Source organism: Aspergillus oryzae, chromosome 1, assembly GCF_000184455.2.
Source record: "Aspergillus oryzae RIB40 DNA, chromosome 1".
Lineage (NCBI taxonomy): Eukaryota > Fungi > Ascomycota > Eurotiomycetes > Eurotiales > Aspergillaceae > Aspergillus > Aspergillus oryzae.
In genome coordinates this window covers 447,816-467,107 of record NC_036435.1, presented here as the reverse complement: position 1 = coordinate 467,107, position 19,292 = coordinate 447,816, and the positions used below count along the sequence as shown (strand labels likewise).

The 19,292-nt window shown below is 48.1% G+C and overlaps 4 protein-coding genes across 4 annotated transcripts; 3 read left to right on the top strand and 1 right to left on the bottom strand.

The window, feature by feature from the left end:
- Positions 1 to 1,218: 1,218 nt before the first annotated feature.
- On the bottom strand, positions 1,219 to 7,037 carry AO090009000174 (uncharacterized protein; the record flags this gene model as incomplete). The annotated part of the gene is made up of 3 exons (XM_001816621.3): positions 1,219 to 1,507; positions 1,568 to 6,832; positions 6,895 to 7,037. The coding sequence occupies 3 exons, from the start codon at positions 7,035 to 7,037 to the stop codon at positions 1,219 to 1,221; spliced, it is 5,697 nt and encodes a 1,898-aa protein (XP_001816673.1).
- A 6,502-nt stretch (positions 7,038 to 13,539) lies between these two features.
- AO090009000173 (glycoside hydrolase family 72 protein) lies at positions 13,540 to 15,321 on the top strand (the record flags this gene model as incomplete). Its single annotated transcript, XM_001816620.1, has 4 exons — positions 13,540 to 13,661; positions 13,720 to 13,745; positions 13,804 to 14,559; positions 14,609 to 15,321. 4 exons carry the CDS (start codon positions 13,540 to 13,542, stop codon positions 15,319 to 15,321), a joined length of 1,617 nt encoding a protein of 538 aa, XP_001816672.1.
- A 229-nt stretch (positions 15,322 to 15,550) lies between these two features.
- AO090009000172 (uncharacterized protein) lies at positions 15,551 to 16,609 on the top strand (the record flags this gene model as incomplete). The annotated part of the gene is made up of 4 exons (XM_023234042.1): positions 15,551 to 15,564; positions 15,634 to 15,723; positions 16,256 to 16,306; positions 16,405 to 16,609. 4 exons carry the CDS (start codon positions 15,551 to 15,553, stop codon positions 16,607 to 16,609), a joined length of 360 nt encoding a protein of 119 aa, XP_023088542.1.
- An 88-nt stretch (positions 16,610 to 16,697) lies between these two features.
- AO090009000171 (uncharacterized protein) lies at positions 16,698 to 18,959 on the top strand (the record flags this gene model as incomplete). The annotated part of the gene is made up of 2 exons (XM_023234037.1): positions 16,698 to 17,839; positions 17,894 to 18,959. The coding sequence occupies 2 exons, from the start codon at positions 16,698 to 16,700 to the stop codon at positions 18,957 to 18,959; spliced, it is 2,208 nt and encodes a 735-aa protein (XP_023088541.1).
- Positions 18,960 to 19,292: the final 333 nt, after the last annotated feature.

Here is a 19,292-nt window from a genome sequence, read left to right as displayed (position 1 = left end):
ATAGGAGCCGAGGTTAACGACGGTCCGGCCATTGGCCAATTTTGACTTAGGGCAGACTGGACTACAAGCCACCATGATCAATCAGCATTAACAAGGACAACAGGACATCCAGTACCAAGGGTGTGTGAGAGGAGAGTTACCCAACGATTACCGTCCGCTTATCAACCTCCATCTCTTCTAAGACTGTGGGTTTTCCTACAAGTGGTTCTGGAGTCCACTCGTCTACCAAGTCATCAATCTCATCCTCTGAGAGCTGAACCACTCCAGGTTTGGTCGAATACTTGGGAGCGAGCAAATAGCGAACTGCGAATAGGAATAGAAATAGCTCGACTGCAGAGCGAATCGGATCATTTTGATAGCTGGACTTTACGTAGCGAAGAAAGATTGCGGAGCCCGGAACGCGATGGAATAGGTCTGCAAGCTCATGGAGATACTCCGAAAGGAGACGTTGTGTCTCCTGGATATCCATGATGGAAAAAGTGACACCACGCCCACAGCGCAAAAGGGTGTTAAGGGGGTTTTCAGAAGGAAGATATAGGAGCCTCGCGATCAAAGCCGAGCATTGACCGACGAAATCTCGACGATTACTTGTCTTGATGGAGGTGTCGCGGCCGCGGAGAGACCTCTGGGGCTGGATGGTCCGACACGGGAAGCACGTGATGCCATGGGTTGATCGGAAATCGCATTGGGCTCTTCCGCCAGGCACCGATGGGAAGGCATTCCTGAGGCCCCACACGTTAGGGTTCCTAAAGATCAAAGTCGGAACACTATCGGTCCCTTCAACCTCAGGAGTTCATACTACGTGGTTCCACGTCGTTAGTAGGTGATACGTACGGATCAGGGCGCTCTACGTCTACATATCTACCAGAAGATCGTCCTGCAACAGAAACAGGCGGAAGTAGATATAGAATGAAGAATAAATGTTTGGTAGGCCACAAAGGGAACAATACAGGAATTCGCAAGTCTAATGATCCGCACATGAAACACACAACACCTTTGAGAATACAAAAACAATAGACAAGTATAATGCATTAAACTTAGGCGGCGACAGAACTGCACGCCCGAAGCTTTAAAAAAAAGAAAGATCGAGGGAAAAGCAAATGTATGACACAGCAGCTACTTCAAGGCGCTGGATACTTTATACAGCTCATTTTCATGAATCCGTTCCGAAACTAGAAAAAACGCAGCAACGTGGAATTTCAGAAAGCAATTGTACCGCTAGTACGTAGCGGAAGCTAGAACCGACGCCGGGATCCCGCTCGAGCCACCTGGAAGTCCATTGCCGGTATACTGTGAAATGGTGTTGTTGTGTTTCTCGTCAAGGGGTTGTAAGAGGTTCATTGGAATGTTGGGCAGATTGATGTTCAGTTTGCGAACGACCAGCGGCGCGATCAGAAGAATGAGGAAGAGGAGCAACATCGCAAAGTAGAGGATTGCGAAACGGACCACTCTTCTCTTGCGGAGCTTAGACTGCTTCAAAGAGTAGATCGGAGGCCGAATTTGACGACTAAGGTTTGAGTCAGAAAACTATTGCAATCTAGGGGGCATTTCGAGGAGTTCAACTTACCTTGGGCGCAGCCAGAAAAGAATGACAGAGTGAAACTTGTCAATGTAGGGAACACAGAGAGCAGGCAGCATGATGAAAAGAAGCAGATGGCCAAGGACGAAGTCGGCAGCGAAATAGCCGAGCTCGGTGATCTTGCACAGGAATTCACGACCCGGCTGGGAAAATGAGTGCCAGCCCATGCTGTACCACTTTCCAGTCCACCAGGCGATGTTGGATTGATCATGCTTGAACTCACGGGTCAAGGCAAGTGAGATGATAAGTTTGTAGACGAAACGCTGGATTGCAGCCGCCGAGATCATACCCAACACACACCTAGGCCAAGACCAACCCTCGAGGAAGAACATGACCTCGAAGATAACGAGCAAGATGATAACGGCAATAGCGTGCGCGATGGCGGCTAGCACCGCACCGAACTTCTTACAGCACATGCTAAAGATTGGACCCATACAGCAAGCCATACCAAAGAACATACCAGCGACACCAGCGTTGATAGCAATGGGTCCGAAAGCCACAATCGCAATTCGGGCAATAGCATTCTTCGGATCCCTGTCCTTGTCCATAGTCCCAGTTCTAGAATTGATAAACAGGTAAGGGATCAAGGTAACACCAACCAAAACCAAAGGTGCGACGATCTCGCTGAAAAAGATGTTCGTAATACGAGCTCTGGGGACATCACCAGATCCCTTCTCAGACGGAACGCCCAGGAGCTTTCGCTTGTAACCCGTAATGCGAGTACGAGACAGTCGACAAAAAGCGATCCAAGAAGACGCGTGAGACCGTGAGTTACCGCGAGAGAGCCAGCGAAGGTAATCACGGTAGTCAATGAAAAAGTCATGCCAAGCGAACTGGTGAGGGTTGAACAGGAAGGGCGAGATGCAAAGGGCGAGCAGTGAAACCCAGAACCAAATCAAAGCCGCACTCCATACGGTAGATGTGGAGAAAAGGAGCATGAGCAACAATCGAGCACCAGCGTAGATGGAAGGACCGGCGAAACGTGAGTACAGGACCCCGAATGGAATACGGGCGGTTGCGAAACCACGGCCAGTACCAATATAACGAGCACCACCAAATGACAGGTTTTGATGGACAGCATTGGCGTAGATCTGACAGACAAAGACTTCGAACATGAACGAGAAAGAGCCGAAATGTTTTGCGAGACGAGTGGCCATACGCCAAACTCCTCTCTCTGTGAGCTCTTGGACCGCCAGTGGGACAAAGGAGATGAAGAAGACGATGAAGATGGAAATGACACAGCGGTTGACCCAGTCAATGATAGGCACAAGGTTAGCACAGAAGGTCGGGCGCAGGGGGTCGGTAATGGGCAAGTCCTTGTTATATCTACAAGTAATGGTCTCATGCTTCAGGGCTCCCAGATTGATCAGGACGATCATGAACATCTGCACAGAGAGCATGATGAACATGTTGTTCAGATGGAAACCAGGATGCGCATAGTAGAAAGACAAAAACCGATCGAGAGGTAGCTGAGTACCCAGGTAATAATACTCTCGAGACAGCATTTGCTCACCCATACCAGTACCAATCTTGGTCGTGAAGTTAAGAATGGAGCCAAAACCAAGATCACGACCTTTACCACACTGGAAGTATTCGCAGTGCTTGATACGGCCACCACGGATCATAGCATTCATACCGGCATAAATATCTTCGTTCAAGTGAAGACCCTTCTGAGCTTTCGAAATACCACCGCGGGTACACATGAAAATACCATTGAGGAAATCAGGGTGACCGTAGTGCAGCTTACCACCAACCTCGGCAAGTGTACGGGCGAAGAGGGTACCGAATGTTTGTTCCTTACTAGCGGCAACATCACCAAGGACACCGACACTCTCAGAGAAAATGTATTCACGAGCACCAAGAATAGCAACCGGGTGGGTGTCCGACGAAGGGAGACCAGGCGTGTAAGGCGAAACGTTATCAGTTGTCAGTTCCTCAAATTCAGCAAGAACGCTACGAATCTTCAAACACTCTTCAAGGTAGTTGTCCTGGTTGGCGTCAATGACCTGGATGTATTCACCACGGTAGAAGATAATGGCATGATTCTGGTTGTCGGACTTGCCATCTCCCAGAATGGGGTTTCCAGACAACTGAATCCTGAACTTGGGCTTCCGCATTCCGTTCTCCAGAAGCTCGCAGTGTCCATCAATCAAGGACGAGTACAAGCGGGGCTCATCGCCCTCATTTTCCGGCGCTTCCTCATCGAGATAGGCAATTTGCAAATCGGGGTATGCACGGAGAAGGAATTCGGTGTTCTCACGCTCTTCCTTGTTGAACTTGGCATAACGCTGCATCGAAACACAAATTTTGAACTTGCGACGAGCCATTCTCTCCAGCTCGCGCTCCAGCTTCTCAGAGTTACCACCGAACATTTGCACAACTTCCGGATTCTCGACACGGTAAAGCAGCTTGATGGCACGGCTGTAGTTCATAAAGCCGGAAATGGTCCTGTAGAGGGTCTGCGAACGCAAGGAAGACCAAATACGCGTGCGAAGAGTGTATTCCGGAGCTGCTGACTTGAAGCCAATGCAGTAGAATGGAAGATCATCGATCTTGCTCTTGGCGACATCCTTCTCAGTCTTCTCCGTTTCGCCGTTGAATTGGGACGTTTCGTCTGCAAGAATCTTCGTATCCTTGACGAAACAATCCCATTCATGGGGGTGCAGCTGCTTGAGGTACTCAAGTAGGGTAACACGGGAGTAAGGCTCATCTTCACGGATAATCTCACGGAGTGACAGGAGAATCTTCTCGCTGTAGTGGGGGATCAGAACTGTGAAGGTGGGCATGTTGTCCACGGGCAAGGGTTCGGGCATGGGAGTAGACAAGGACTGCGCGAAGAAAGAGATACGGCGCTCAGCTTCGCTGCCAGGTGGGAAGAATTCAGTCTTAAAAGACTGATCTTCCTGGGATACGAAGAAAGTTGGGGCACGCAAAGTCCGTTTACCTTCTTGTTCAGAAGGAACCTGGTGGTACAAGAGCTTCTGGACATGGTCAATAGCCAGCAAATGTTCGCGATACATGGAAATGATAATTGCGTTCCAGACTTGCGAGATCAGAACCTTTGGTTTGTACTTGATCTCCATGTCCGTGGTGGCAAGAACTTTGGAGTAGATGCGCTTCGGCAGACGAGAGAAGATGTTCCTCCATGGTGACCAGATAGAAACACCGAGGTAGAAAGACCTCGCAACAGAGAAAACCGTGTTGCAAATAATATACCAGAGGTAACTATCCAGGAAAAAAAGTGTCAAATCCATGAAGAACATGAGCCCGAGCAGGATCTGAGGCTGAATGTAACACAGCTTGGTTCCAAGGTATTCCACACCAGAGCACCGCTGGATCTGCATCGGAGAAAGAATACGGATGGGATCCTTGAAGGACAGGGTCAGGAAGAAATAAGACTCGGCCAATTTTGCACCGAAGACACAGACCCAAAGACCGTAGGACATCCACATATCATTACCCTGGAGATGTGCCCAGCTGGCAGTGAACGTCTGACTGGCAACATATTGACGACCATGCTTCTTCAGATAGCTACCGAACAAACCACCAAGCGGCATGACGGAAAAGAAGAAGAAGGTCACCAGAGCAATAATGAAGTGAACAATACCTATGATAAGAGCAATTGTTTCGCCGATCTGCTTCTTGAAGCCGAAAACAACCACACCCGGGGCCAGGTTGATGATAAACATCAACAGAAGGAACATTAGCCGCTTGGTTAGGTGCTGAGCACCTGCCCACCGTCGCGGGACGTACATCCATTCACAAATAGTAGCAAATATCTGAATGAAGCATGCCAGGGCACCACCGAAGCCAACAGCAGACCAGTAGTAGGAACCGGGTGGCTTGTTGTTCAGCTGCTGCTGGTAATTTTTGGTGTACAGAGTCGGAGCGTTATAGGCCGTGAAGAACCAGAAAGAACACAAGTGAATGACCCAGATACGGTTGAAGTTTGTGACCATGTGGAACCAAGATCTGGTTTCCCTGTATGTCTTGAAGAACACCTTCTTCCAGTTGACTTCCTTCAGCTTCATCCATCTCTCAGCAGTTGGAATGTCAACCAGACGGGTCTTGTCTTCCAGCACAATTCGCTCAATACCCTCGGGGTACCAGAAAAGTTGATTCATATCATCGTACCCGATGATTTGGTTGTGATCTTTCTCTCTTCGCACGTATTTCCCGTCCGCGATCTCATAGCCCTGCTCGCGGCAGTACTGATAAAGAGGAGTGATGATTTCGTTCAGGTAAGTGAACTCCTCAACGGGCTCAACCCGATTCTGGCATTCTGGCGAACTGTAGTAGTCATCCGCGCACTTGAAGATGAAACAGAGACACTCTGGCAAGAACCTGACCTGATTGGCCTCACCCCAGCACAGAAGGTACAAGGCCACTTGACGCACTCGGTCATGCTGCGACATGCGGTTCATGCGGGTCTTCCACCGATACTCGGCGGCTTCGAGACTGTTATCGCCCTCTAGTGCTTCAAGAGTCTCCTCCACGTTCTCCGGGTTCTCCTTCGCCTTCTTCTGGGCCGCTTTGCGGGCTTTCCTGGTCTTTCGGTCGGCTTTGCCCAACTTCATGTTGGAGAAGCCCACCGCATCATCAAGGTCAAGGTGAGCTGCGAAGTACCAACGACGGTAGTTCGCATTATCACCGCCGATGTAGTCGGCGTGCAGAGAAAGGAGTGCCTGGTTTGGCGTCATACGCGAGGCACGCGAGTCTAGCTGCGTCAAAAGGTGGTCGTACATGTTACGCATACTGTCCCTTTGGAAACCGAATTTGTTGACCAGGTCAAGGAAAATATCCTCGATTTCCTCCTTGGAAACAGGAACTTGGGCATCAGAGGACCACGCCGGATATGGCTCCCGGGATCGCTGACCAGCGGGCAAAGCATTTCCGTAGTCCATGCCGTAGACAGGGGTCGATGCCCCGGACGACCGATTGCCTCCGTAAGAGACCTGGGAGGAGGGCGGGCGGTAGCCGTATCCACGTCCGCCATACTGGCTGTCGGCATAGCTGTTGTAGCGCTCGTCCCCCCGACCGTAGTAGTCCATGTCCGCTGCACGTGCCGTTTCGGATCTCATGGTAAAGTCACTGAATGTTTCCGAGTCTTCCTCCGAATCGCCGCGGCGCCGTCCCCTTTGCTGGCCGTTTCCTTGGTCATAGTAAGGCTCGCCATAGTAGTCGTCCTGGTGGCCGGCGTCATAGTACCCACCGTCCTGGTTGTAACCATGTCCACCATCCGGATAGTAACCGCTGCCACATATCAGTCACTTGTTACACATCAGGCATAGCAAGAAGCAGAATTATTCACGTACCCTCTATCATAGTAACCATCGCCGTAGTCATTGGGATCATAGTAAGCCTGGCCATGATGCTCATCCTGGTAATAGGAATCCCCATGGCCACCATGTTGGCCGTAGCCATCATCGTAATGGCCGCCTTGATTGTAGCCTGACATGTTGAAAGGCGAGTGTAACCAAGCAGTGATAGTTTCTAATACAAGCTTAGCCCTGGCACGCAAGCAAATCCATAAATTCGAAGAGTGTCGTCAATCGACTCACCTTAACAGTGACCCATCCAAATTTCAAATTGATCGATTCTCAATATTTTTGCATCAACGGGACTCTCAGTATCGAGAGCTGCAATGGAACAGGATAAATGGCGACGTGCCGTGAACGATCGCAATGCCGACGAGCCGCTTTGAGGCACCAGTCCCCGATCGTTAATGCTGAAATTCGATCAATTCGATAATTAATGATTAAATCGCACTTTTCGATAGGCTGAAGAGCCGTACGGTCGTCACTAAAGTGTTCTTGTAAACGAATGGAAGGGAAAGGAAAATCGAGCAACGATGCAAAGACGGATCAAGAACCTAGACTGATACTAGGCCCGAACCTGTCTCAGTCTAGGACGAACCTCCCTCTTCTTTTTCTCAAACGAGAGCGAGAAAAGAAGGATAGGAGTCCAGACAAAAAGTCGTGAAAAAAAAAAGAAGAGCAGGTGAGAAGAAACGAAAAAAAGAAAAAGCACAAAACAACAATCGTTCCTTGGGTGTAAATCAATAAAAGAGTGAACAGGAACCCAAAGATGAAAGTGAAGGGACAAGAAAGGAAAGGAAAGATCCCAAGCGATGGTCGAAGGGGGGAGGAGAGAGAATAGTGTTTGAGTTGGACGATTAGTGGTGAAAAGGGAATCGATTGTCCACCCCAAACCCAGCAGGGAATAGGAAAAATACTGGTGAGTATGGGGCCTGGTGGTTATTTTGGGATCTGGATCTGCTCAATTTACTTCGCGACAGTACCTGCCTATCCGTACCTTACCTGTATCGGGGGGAAAGGACCCACAATATACCCTCCCGGGAGGCAACAGTTTCCCCCCTCTCCGTGTCTGGTAAGGTGATACACAATTCTGTTCGCGGGACAGAGACTACACCCAATGGAATAAAATTTCGGTGGAAAAGTGTTTACTCTGCACCGCTGACTGGACCATACCACATTACTTGGTATTACTGCACCCGGCGCCTGGATACCGCTCTGGTATTAGGAGACATTAATCATCAAATCGTCCATGATCTGGACACATCACCAGTCTTTCCTGATTGGAAGCTTTCTCAAGGTTGCCCTCCCGCCCCCTGTAATTATTGGCCCATACATGTTGGTGGCTAAGGTTCTATCAACTGGAAAGAGAATTACTCGACCTCAGCTAAGGTTGAAGTTACATACACGCATATTCCATCCACAGCATTGAGTCTAACTCATCCATCCACGTATGAACGTATGGTACCACGGTCGGTACCGGTTTGGTTACGTACCTACGGTACGTAGAGGTAGTACTGTTTTCGGCCCGCCCCTCACCACTTCCACACTTCGCTATCCACCATCCATCCAGAGAGATGAATGATACAGTATTGCAAACTCTGCTCCGATTAGTAACTTTTACATTTTGCAAACCGCTGGGGCGCAACCCTCCTCTCGAACGGTTCAAAATTGGGCTTATACTGTTGAATCCAGCAGGAGCAACCTGATTTTTTGAAGAGGCCAAATTTTAGTTGTGCAGTGATAAGTCATCATTGGTTGCGACCGTCCGGAATCCATGGAAGCTGGCGGCGGCCCCCCTGAAACCGGGTCCACCACCAGCCTCAGCGAATAGGCCCCACGCGGATAACCTACTACAATTACAACTCAATACCAGACGTACCGTATCTTTGCTTTCCTTCTTTTCTCTTTTCTATTTTCTGTTTTACCACTGGAAAGTATGCAGGGATGGCATTGGCTCATTCCACTTCTAACTTTGAATTGATGCTGCCACTACGACGGCGATTGTTAGTCGCAAGTGTTATGAACGCGTCGCTATGCAGTCGACGCCCACATTGTTTATTATGATTCAGCTCTTTCGACTATCACCAACGCATACGTACGTCCGATGGAGGTTCTCCGGTACACAAAACTTTTATCCACGGGTCCATTTCTGTGCCTGAACCAACTCCTAATAACCAAAGGAAAGCACACCCATTGCTCTCGGTGGCCCTAGCTGGGTGTTTTGATAGGGAGAGCAATCAACTAAAATAGTCAATACAACACACTTGGGGAAGGTGAACAACCCATTTACTTCGTGCTCATAATAGAAGTTCTTTTTATCAATGCCTTCTAAATGGTTCCTATTATGTATGTACTATGTATGTACTATTGTTGAGGCCACTTTCTAGAGTAGATTCGTTGGTCCGTGAATCAGGTAATGTCAATTACCAGCCTAAATCCGTTCTTCCATTCCTATTTAGAATTGCCACCGACAACCCACCGTCAAATCCATGAAGGATTGGGATACAGGGCCCTCGAGTGTTTTACTCTTCATTGCCACTAGAGTTGCACTGTGTAGCACATATTCAGCCAATAATTGAAGTACAAAATCATATATTAAAACACCTGCCACTTACTCCGCAAGGCATGATCAAGACAGGCCAGGCCGATGTTAAATTTAGCAGCACAGGCTACTATTATATATATCGGCTTAGACAACACCGCACTAGTGGAAGTAAAGACATAGAACGACAGACCATATGTATCTCTTTCTACTTCAATCATTAGGTGACATGATAACTTAGAAACTTTCCGGTGCCTATGCATAACCTTTTGGAAATATGCTGCCTACCCTTGGGGCGGCTATAATGCCGCTGACAGGAAGCATGGCGTCTACCTTGGTAGAACATGCACAGCTCCCAAGATCGATAGAATAGACTAGCTTTTCGATGTCTTCGGACAGCCTGGGCTAACCTCTAAAGGCAATCTACTAAACCGTCCACACGCGTTCTACAAGAACAGATGTTCAATGGAGGAAAGTGAAAAGCGGGGGTAGACCCATAGGTCCCTGAGTTACGGTCAAATATGTGAACACCTTAATTGAAAGCCGATTGTTTACCATTTGTCACCGGCATGTACAATGGCATTTAGACAGAACCCTTTGCCCCGGCTCTTTGTAAATCCTCCAGAGTGAATGTATCCATTGGGTCGGGACCCCTTGGACTCAAGAGTGAATATGTTCAGAAATATCTTCGGAAAACGATGCTCTATCGCCCTTGTGCCCAGCTGAGGTTTTGTCCTCCGCCTAGGATATTTGATATTCTTATACTCCGACGGTCGATATGGATAAAACAAGTAATGTATATATACTTCGAAATTTTCTCTGTATGATTAATTCCGATTGCTGTTGCAATAAGATTGATTACTGAAGGTCATTGGTTTTACCTTAAACCTTACTAGCTCCTCCTGCAGCCAACAATCATCCAGGATATCGAACGCCAACTGTATGTACTAGTAGTCCAAACCATATCGTATATACGGAGTAGGAGCACCAGACCAGTGAGGATTGAAGCGAACCCCACTTTTGACTTGATAAGTAACCTTGGTTTTTCTTTTCTTTTCTTGTTTTGCTTTTTCCACCTCTTTTTTCTTCCCTACCTTTTTCCTTTTTTTTCCTTTCTAAACCAGGTACATTTGAATGATATAAATATAATGCGCTTTGTCCGGTTCCATGGGAGCTGCACATGTGCCCAGTTCTTTGTATCTCATGCGATGTAGTGATTGGCTTAAAGCTACTCTGTAATCAATTCCACTTGCCCCACCTCATTGTATACCGTGTACTGTTTATGTATAACAATACGGGCATAAAATCTACGGTTTATGGATGAATCAACAGAGCTCAGGACATAGGAGAACTCTATATATGGCATGGACGACTACCTCGGGAAAGAGGTAGGGGGAGGATACTACTAGTAATAATATTCAGATAGTATAGGTATATATTTAGGTAGGGGTGGACAGGGGCGTGTCAAGTGATGTTATCATCGGTAATGCGACTTCTGCCAAGTTTCCAACCCATGCAAGCTGAAAGTTTCCAAAAATATCGGAACGGCGATAATCGCTGCTGAGATCTCTCTCCGTTCTGAACCCATGGAACCAACTGCGACTATAATGATGAACACTCCGATTTCCTTTTCCAGTGTATCTGCTATGAACCAGTGGCTGAATGTTTTTTTCTTTTTTCTTTACTTTTCTCTTGTCCGAGCTTGTTCAAAACCCCCAAAGTGGCGAATTTAAAGAGCTTCGATCGGACTTTTGGTACAGGAACTCTTGTCAGAGGCTTCTCGTTTCTACGTGCAGAACAGACAGGTACTTTCGTACATATGCGCCCGGAAACAAGTGATAAGTGGACCTTTCATACCCCTGCCCTTGCAGAGTATGCCAACTACAGTCGCTTTTATCAAGCTTTTCCATTTTCTTCTGGTTCGTAATCTAGACTTCTTTCCGCTTCTACAAGCTACTCCGACATAGGACTGGAGTGGAAAAAGTGGGTTGTTGTATGAATTGGGCTACGTATATCACCCCCCGCCGTAGGGTTCGCTATTGTTTTCTAGAAATAATTCGGGGGGAATAAGCAAAAATGAGAATGGAGCCTTACCATTAGTCCATTACTAGGTATTCATGAACGTTTCTCTAGTGTGGATTATTTACAGTATTACCTAGAAAGTACAGCTGCACCCACCCTCTTCATATTACTTAGTAGTACTCCATACTACAGTAGGTATGGACTGATTCGCCAGTTTCACTAAGAGAACCATGATCTTGACCAATCCGTAAACAGGTGGCTGAGTTGGATTTGATCTTTTTTTCTGTTTAAATCGTAGAGGAGGGGGGCTGGCGTGACGACTGGCCAACCGGGAGCCACAAGCCTGCGGGTGGCAAACCGGCAAGGACCACAACGGCCTCTGCTTGATTGGCTTCCAATGGTCCAGCCCTCGGTCGAAGGTGTGGAAAGGAAAAAAAGGGGGGCTTTCAAGTTTCAGCTTTTGAGGATCATCATTAGCCGGTAATTCCTTAATATCCAATCGATAGATAATAATTATTACCTTCAATCGTCGTCATTGCTATTTCTCATTGTAATGGTGTAAGGTTACACCTATCCTGATTCCTGTTTTTCGTTACACTCGCATGACCGCGATTACTAATATAATTTATAGAACAATCCCAGCAAACATCGAGGCGTGACTTTCATATGACTTGGACTCCGTTGGCCCGTGGTTACCATTCTTGCATTAGAGCTCGGTGGATGATGCTGGCACTCAGTGAATAGTACCGAGCATACACAGGCGTGGGAAAAGATTTCGACTTAGATAAGCTTGTTTCTCTAGCCGTACTCCGTAAGTGTCTATTCATCCAAGAGGTTTCATATTGGACCCTGATCCACTGACGGAGAAGGAAAGATCGTCATAGGGACGTTCAACCGTCAAAGGGAATATGGATCTACAATCGCTGCCTGCCACTCACAATTCCAGAGATGATGCTTCGCCACAATCAATGGATCGGGGCTCCTGCCTACACAATATTAAGATTCTCTTGAGATCAACATTCTCTAGAGGACCGGAAACCCTGCATGCAAGCATATTCCGGATGCAGCGACTGGATTCATCATGCTCCAATTCATTATGTTGACGCTTCGTAGGAGCTGATGTGTACTGACACATGTGTTGCCTTCTCACAGAGGGGTTAAGTGAGCCACAAACAAAAGACAAGTGACAGATATTCTGCATTCAGCGATCAACCCGTGTCCGCCACATCAGGTGGATACAAGTTTACAGTCGCACGTCCATCGCGGTGGGCATTCTGAGCTTAATCAGACTACTAAGCCATGGTTTCCCAAAGCTTCAGCATGGTCGGATACCCCAGACGGTCTCATGCAAATGATGGTGATGTGGTCAGGGTCGTAACTGTGGGACAGATTCGAGGTCAGTGTCTCGTTTAAGCTTCTCTATATATATATCATTTATAGGCGGGTGAACCGTTAAGCTTTTCACTTGGACAGCATCGACCCCTCTGATCTGTTTCCGTTGTGGACCGGGATTGCGCGTTCCTGAGGCCTCTGATATCAACCCATCCCTGCACAACGCGCTTGGACAAATGACAGCCGCCAGACAGGAATATCACTGACTATCACCAATGATCATCATACTTATCATATCCTTAGAGGAAGGTCATTGTGGGTGTCTGGCTATCCCGTCCCGTTCTATGCCTCTCGTGGCTCCAGAGAAGCGGGCGGTTGAGGCATTTGTCCCTGAAGTCCCTTGACCCTGAGTGCCCACTTCAAACCTATAGAAGAATATGCAGAGAACCCGGTCCCAGGGACGTCCTCGTGGCGACTGTCTTTGTTGTTAGATGCGCAAGATTTTCTCGCCGTTAAATCATTACTTTCCTTTCGTCTATAGATTCCAGTCGTTCCTTGTCCATGGTCCCTCGCTTGCTGTCTTTTCTAAGCATTAATATCTTGGTTTCAAATATCTATTCCCGTCATTCATTATTCAAACTATTCATCTTTGGCCTTGGTAGTACAAGTGGAATTCTATCTCCAAACTTTTGAGTGTCTGGCAATCTTGCCAATAGTTTCTACAACGCCTCGTCCGCGCATTCAACATGAAGTTGTCCAGTATTGTCGCGGGCGCCTCACTCTTCGCCAGCAGTGTTATTGCAGCTGACCTAGACCCCATCATCATCAAGGGCTCTAAATTCTTCTACAAGAGCAACGACACACAGTTGTGTGTAGACCCTCTATTGACGATCCCGTTTCTTCACTTTGTGCTAACAAAACCCCAGTTACATTCGCGGTGTTGCCTACCAGCGTGGGTTCTTCGCTGTCCCTAATATCATCGGTGTGACATAAGCTAACATACTATGAAGAGGAGTATTCTGGTCCCGATTCTTCCGCCAACAGTTTCAAGGATCCCCTTGCCGACGCCGATGCTTGCAAGCGTGATGTACCTTATCTTGAAAAGCTGGGCACTAACACCATTCGCGTGTATGCTATCGATCCTAAGTCCGATCATAAGGAGTGTATGAGCCTTCTCAGTGACGCCGGTATCTATGTCATTGCGGATCTCTCGTCCCCGGGTGATTCTATTAATCGCAACGAACCAAAGTGGGATAACGACCTGTACAATAGATATGTGACCGTGGTTGATGAGCTGTCGCAATACTCGAACGTTATTGGTTTCTTCGCTGGAAATGAGGTCTCCAACAGTGAGAATACCACGTCTGCCAGTGCCTTTGTCAAGGCTGCTGTCCGTGACACGAAGCAGTATATTAAGGCCAAGAACTATCGTTCTATGGGTGTTGGCTATGCTACTAGCGATGACTCGAGCATCCGTAAAAACATGGCCAACTACTTTAACTGTAACGGCGCGGATGACAGTATTGACTTCTGGGGTTACAATGTGTACTCTTGGTGTGGTGACTCCAACTACGAGAAGTCCGGGTACGCTTCTCGTACTGAGGAGTTCAAGGACTACACTGTCCCTGTCTTCTTTGCTGAGTATGGTTGCAATGCTGTTCAGCCTCGCAAGTTCACGGAAGTCCAGGCTCTTTACGGAGACAAGATGGCTGATGTCTGGTCGGGAGGTATTGTGTATATGTACTTCCAGGAAGAGAATAACTATGGTAAGGTCGACATTGGCTATCTTTATAACTTATCGGCTGATTGTACTAGGCCTGGTGTCTGTTGATGGCAACAAGGTCAGCACTAAGGCGGATTTCAGCTACCTGTCGAAGGAGTTGGCTAGCGCAACCCCCTCTGGCACCAAGAAGGGCGATTATCAGCCGACAAACACTGCTCTTCAGTCTTGTCCGACTGTCGATGACAAGTGGCTGGCAACCTCCAGCCCACTACCTCCCTCTCCAAACCAAGACCTCTGCTCCTGCATGGAGGAAAGCCTAAGCTGCGCTCTGAAGGACAAAGTATCCGGCGAGCAGCTAGATAAGCTCTTCGGTACTGTTTGCGGCTACGACGTCTGCGATGGAATCACCACCAATGCCACCACTGGCAAATATGGCGCTTACAGTGTGTGCACTCCTCAGCAGCAACTGTCGTACGCAATCAACCTCTACTACCAGAACCAGAAAGCAAAGGGTAACGGTGACAAGGCTTGTGACTTCAACGGGGCTGCTACCACCCAGAGCTCGAAGAGCGGCGGCAGTGCTTGCTCTGCACTCCTCAAGGAGGCCGGCACTTCCGGTACCGGCACCGTTACATCTTCTCCCACTGGTACTGCTGGCTCTGGTGCTTCCGATGGTGCTGCTGCATCTAGCTCTGGATCTGCCGGCGGTTTGGTCGCTCCTTCTAGCGTCAACGTTGGTATCTTCCAGCTCGGCGCCTATGTGGTGACGGCCATGGTCGCCGGTGCGGGCATGATCGTCCTGTAGGGGCCGTTCGCTCCTTCTCGCCTCATGGTGGGACGGTAGCCCCATTTCCTGCCGATCAGTGTGCAAGCGGGTTAGCTCTGCTACATGTCGGTGTGATCGATACTCTTGTACATCCTAGCGGTGAATCTGCCTTTCTCAATACGAACTTCTTTGCTGTATAAGTATTACCACTGCAGGTATACTGTATTTGGCATCGTCTTTTATATATTTTAATAGGTCAATTGGTTTCATGGGTGACTTCACGTAAGTATGACCAGTCCTAGGGTCAGATGACACTGTTAGAGGACTCTTATGATTGGCTTTCCTATCTAGACTCCTTAAATCTCTAATTCTAGTATTTTTTATCTATATGGTAATCGGCACATCCAAGATAAACAAGCGCCGCGTTCTCTTTCCTGCGAGGTATATTCAATACACGACTCTGCTCGATCGAACAGTATGGTAGTCCTACACAATCTACCCTAGTCCAGACATATGCTAAACCTCGATGATTGGATTAATTGGTGTCGGATAGAGAAGAGCAGCATATTAATAACATGGTGCGGGATTTACACCGTGTTGAGTGGCATAGTGATCGCTTCGCCGTTTCCGCTTGAGCCTGCACCATGGATGGGAGGAAGGGTTCGTTGATCATACGGCTGGCTTTTCATAGCTTCAGTGACCTTGATTGGTAGTATAAGGTCGATTAAGAGGGTTATAGACTACGTATACTAATAAACAGCTGGTGTGTACCATACCCGAAGTAGATGGCGGATATATATTTTCGGCGGATATATACATCCACACGGGAACATGCCCAACACAGGGAACACACCTAGCTTTACATGGAGAGTCATGCAGATCTACAAGATAGTTAATCAACAATAGACGTATGAGATGACAACTAGATATGGCACGCTGATGTAGACTTAGAGTATATAAAGTGGTCTTTTAGACTGTATTGGTGTTGTGATAACATAACTGAGAGAGATCCCGCTCGATCCACGTTAGGCCTTTTTTTATTTTATCTTTATTTTATTTTACTCTATTTTATTTTAATTTTTTTTTCTCTTTCCTTTTGTGCTCCTACTATTGCTCCACAAGGAGACGTGGAATATTCATTGCCTTGGACATGGCGTTTGCAACCCACGGATCAGCAGGAAGCGTTGCCATGCCAACGACCCTCCGCCAGCTGCAACTCAATATCGTCAACACTACCGCTCGAAAGCAGCTCGAGCTCATGCAATATCTCCATCCAGCTTTACTTATATTTCCGGCACTGGTTATATTCAACAGACCGGGTACTTGACATGTCATACTAAACTCCGACCACCAAAGCAAACCAGCACAATCATATATCACCAAAACCAGATATCTATATACCAACGAAAACGACAATGGCTCGACTCAACCCAACGAGCCCCGTCAAACAAGGCGGCACCCGCGAGAATGCGACCAAATCAGTCCGAAAACTGAAGTCCAATACCAACTCGGTCTTCTCGAGCAGATTCAGAGATACGTCGCCCACTCCCAAGGTGGGAGACCACTCGGGGACATTATTCGACGAACCAGAGTTCAAACGGCCGACGGCGAGAACGACGACAAATGATAAGCCTGTTCAACGACAGAGAAAGCTGCAACGGAGCGGAACGGTATCCAGTGGGACGTTCAATATCTTTTCCGACAGTGATGGACTGAGTGACCCTGACGATGTCTCCTTTGCATCGACTATGCGCTCCTCGACTACGCGCTCTTCGACCGAAGGACGTCCTAGTGACCCGTTGCAGTTGGCACGTGCTAATTCGCTGCTGATGCCGCAGTCGAGACACTCTAGGAGCCGGTCGACAAGGAAGTCCGAGCTCTATGATTACACCAAGGAGAATTACCCCGTCGAGGAGGTTGTCGAGGATTACTCCACTACCTCCTCTATCAGTCGGAACCCATCTGATGCATCCTCAACGCGGCGGTCTCCTACCAGAAGGGAACCCCGGCAGACGAATACTAGAAGACAAAATGGCCGGCAGTTTCGGGATTATCGCCAACCGGCAAATCGGTCCGAAGATGAGGAAAGTGATGATGGGTTCAACTCTCTGGATGACTTCATTGTTAGTGATAGCGAAGAGCCTAGCCGCCACGAGGCATCCGCCAGTGAGTCAGAACCGGAAGAGACGAAGAGGGCACCTTCGCCGCCGAGAGTCAAAAGGAGACTGGTTCGGGGCAGAAGGCTGAACCCTGAGGAACAGATAAAAAGGGCCCTGGAGAGCTCGGCGAATACAAGCCTTCGTCTAGAGCCTTCTTTACCAGCTGCTGTTTCGATGCCCTCTGACCACCAGGCCAGTCCAAGAAAGCTATTCCGTAATACCTCTAATATCGATGAGAAGATGAGCCGTCTGGATATGGAGGACGGTGACGCTGGCGTTGACGATAATGAGGTCGACCACGATACTGCTGAGGAGGCTGCTGCTGAGGTAGCTGCTGTTGATGAAGTGGACGCTGATGAATATGACCCGTCCGCTCAACTCCAACAAGATTTGGAAAAGTAGGTCTCAACGCTGCTGCATATTTAAAAGCATAAAATATTGACTGTTTATAGCTTTCTAGGAGGTTTTGAGCCTCGCTCGCAAACCTCAGAGGCCGAAAAGGCGAATTTGGAAACACCACCTGCCAGCCCCTCTAAAACCACTCTCAAATCACCTTCAAAAGACAAAACGCATATTCCACCCACACCATATCGCGAGAGCGTAGATGCTTTCTGGTCCCAGGAAGCCACAAACGATTGGATCGACCAACATTCACCGCGCAAATTACACAACTTGCTGCAGGAACTCGAGGAGTCGGATAACGAGGTTGACCCCGAGATCATGCCTAGAAACAAAACAACAAAGAAGGCAGCCAAGCCTCCTAGCAAGACAGCCCTGAAAAAGGCCGAGATGGAGAAGAAGAAAGCCGCCCTTGAGCGCAAGAAGTCGTTTGATAATAAGAAGGCCGCTGTCGCAGAAGACTTCTTCGAGGTTCTAGATGACCACGTTACTGGTGGCCGTATCCAAGAAATAGCCGAGGAAACGGGTGGTGTCCAGATCATCTGGAGCAAGACACTTCAGACAACCGCTGGACGGGCGAACTGGAAGCGAGAGAAGCTGCGAACGGAGGGTACGCTTGGGACAGAGCCCCAGACGCCTGGAGGCTCTCTATCCAAGCACCATGCTAGTATCGAACTGGCTGAACGGATTATTGATGACGAGGATCGCTTGCTGAACACGCTAGCTCACGAGTACTGCCACCTGGCTAACTTTATCATCTCCAACGTCCACAATAACCCCCATGGAGCAAGCTTTAAGCAATGGGGGCTGAAGTGCAAAGAAGCTCTGAAGGACCACCCTGTCTATGGCGGACGCTTCGAAGTGACGACCAAGCACAGCTACAAAATCGACTACAAGTACGTATGGAGCTGTGTGGACTGCGGTCAGACATATGGACGTCATTCAAAGAGCATCGATACTACCAAGTCGCGATGTGGGAAATGCAAAGGCCTGCTCCAGCAGATCAAACCAAAGCCACGGAGTGTCTCACCCCGAAAGAAACAGCCCCTTGGAGATTCCGAGAAAGTGGCCGTCGACGAGGTCGCGAACGTGCTAGGGGAGATCAGCTTGGGCAACTGAGGTACTGGCGGCTGTTCAAAGTCATTGAAGGTGTTTACGGATTTGTCTCTCATTCTACATACATTTCGGGAAGATTTGCCTGTCATTTTCAGCGTTCATTTGATGACGATATATCTATGGTGTTCTCTCTTTAGCGATGATATGCCTGTCCGTCTCTCATTTGGGAAATTTGTCTTTGGTGTTTCATGTACACAACGATCCTTATGCCATGAGCACATATGAATTTGTATATACACCGCTATACTCTGAAGCTCATAATCGATTGATTTCGGATTGACTATCACTAAGCTATCTAATTAGTCTATCTATATACATGTCCGTGTTAGTCTCAAT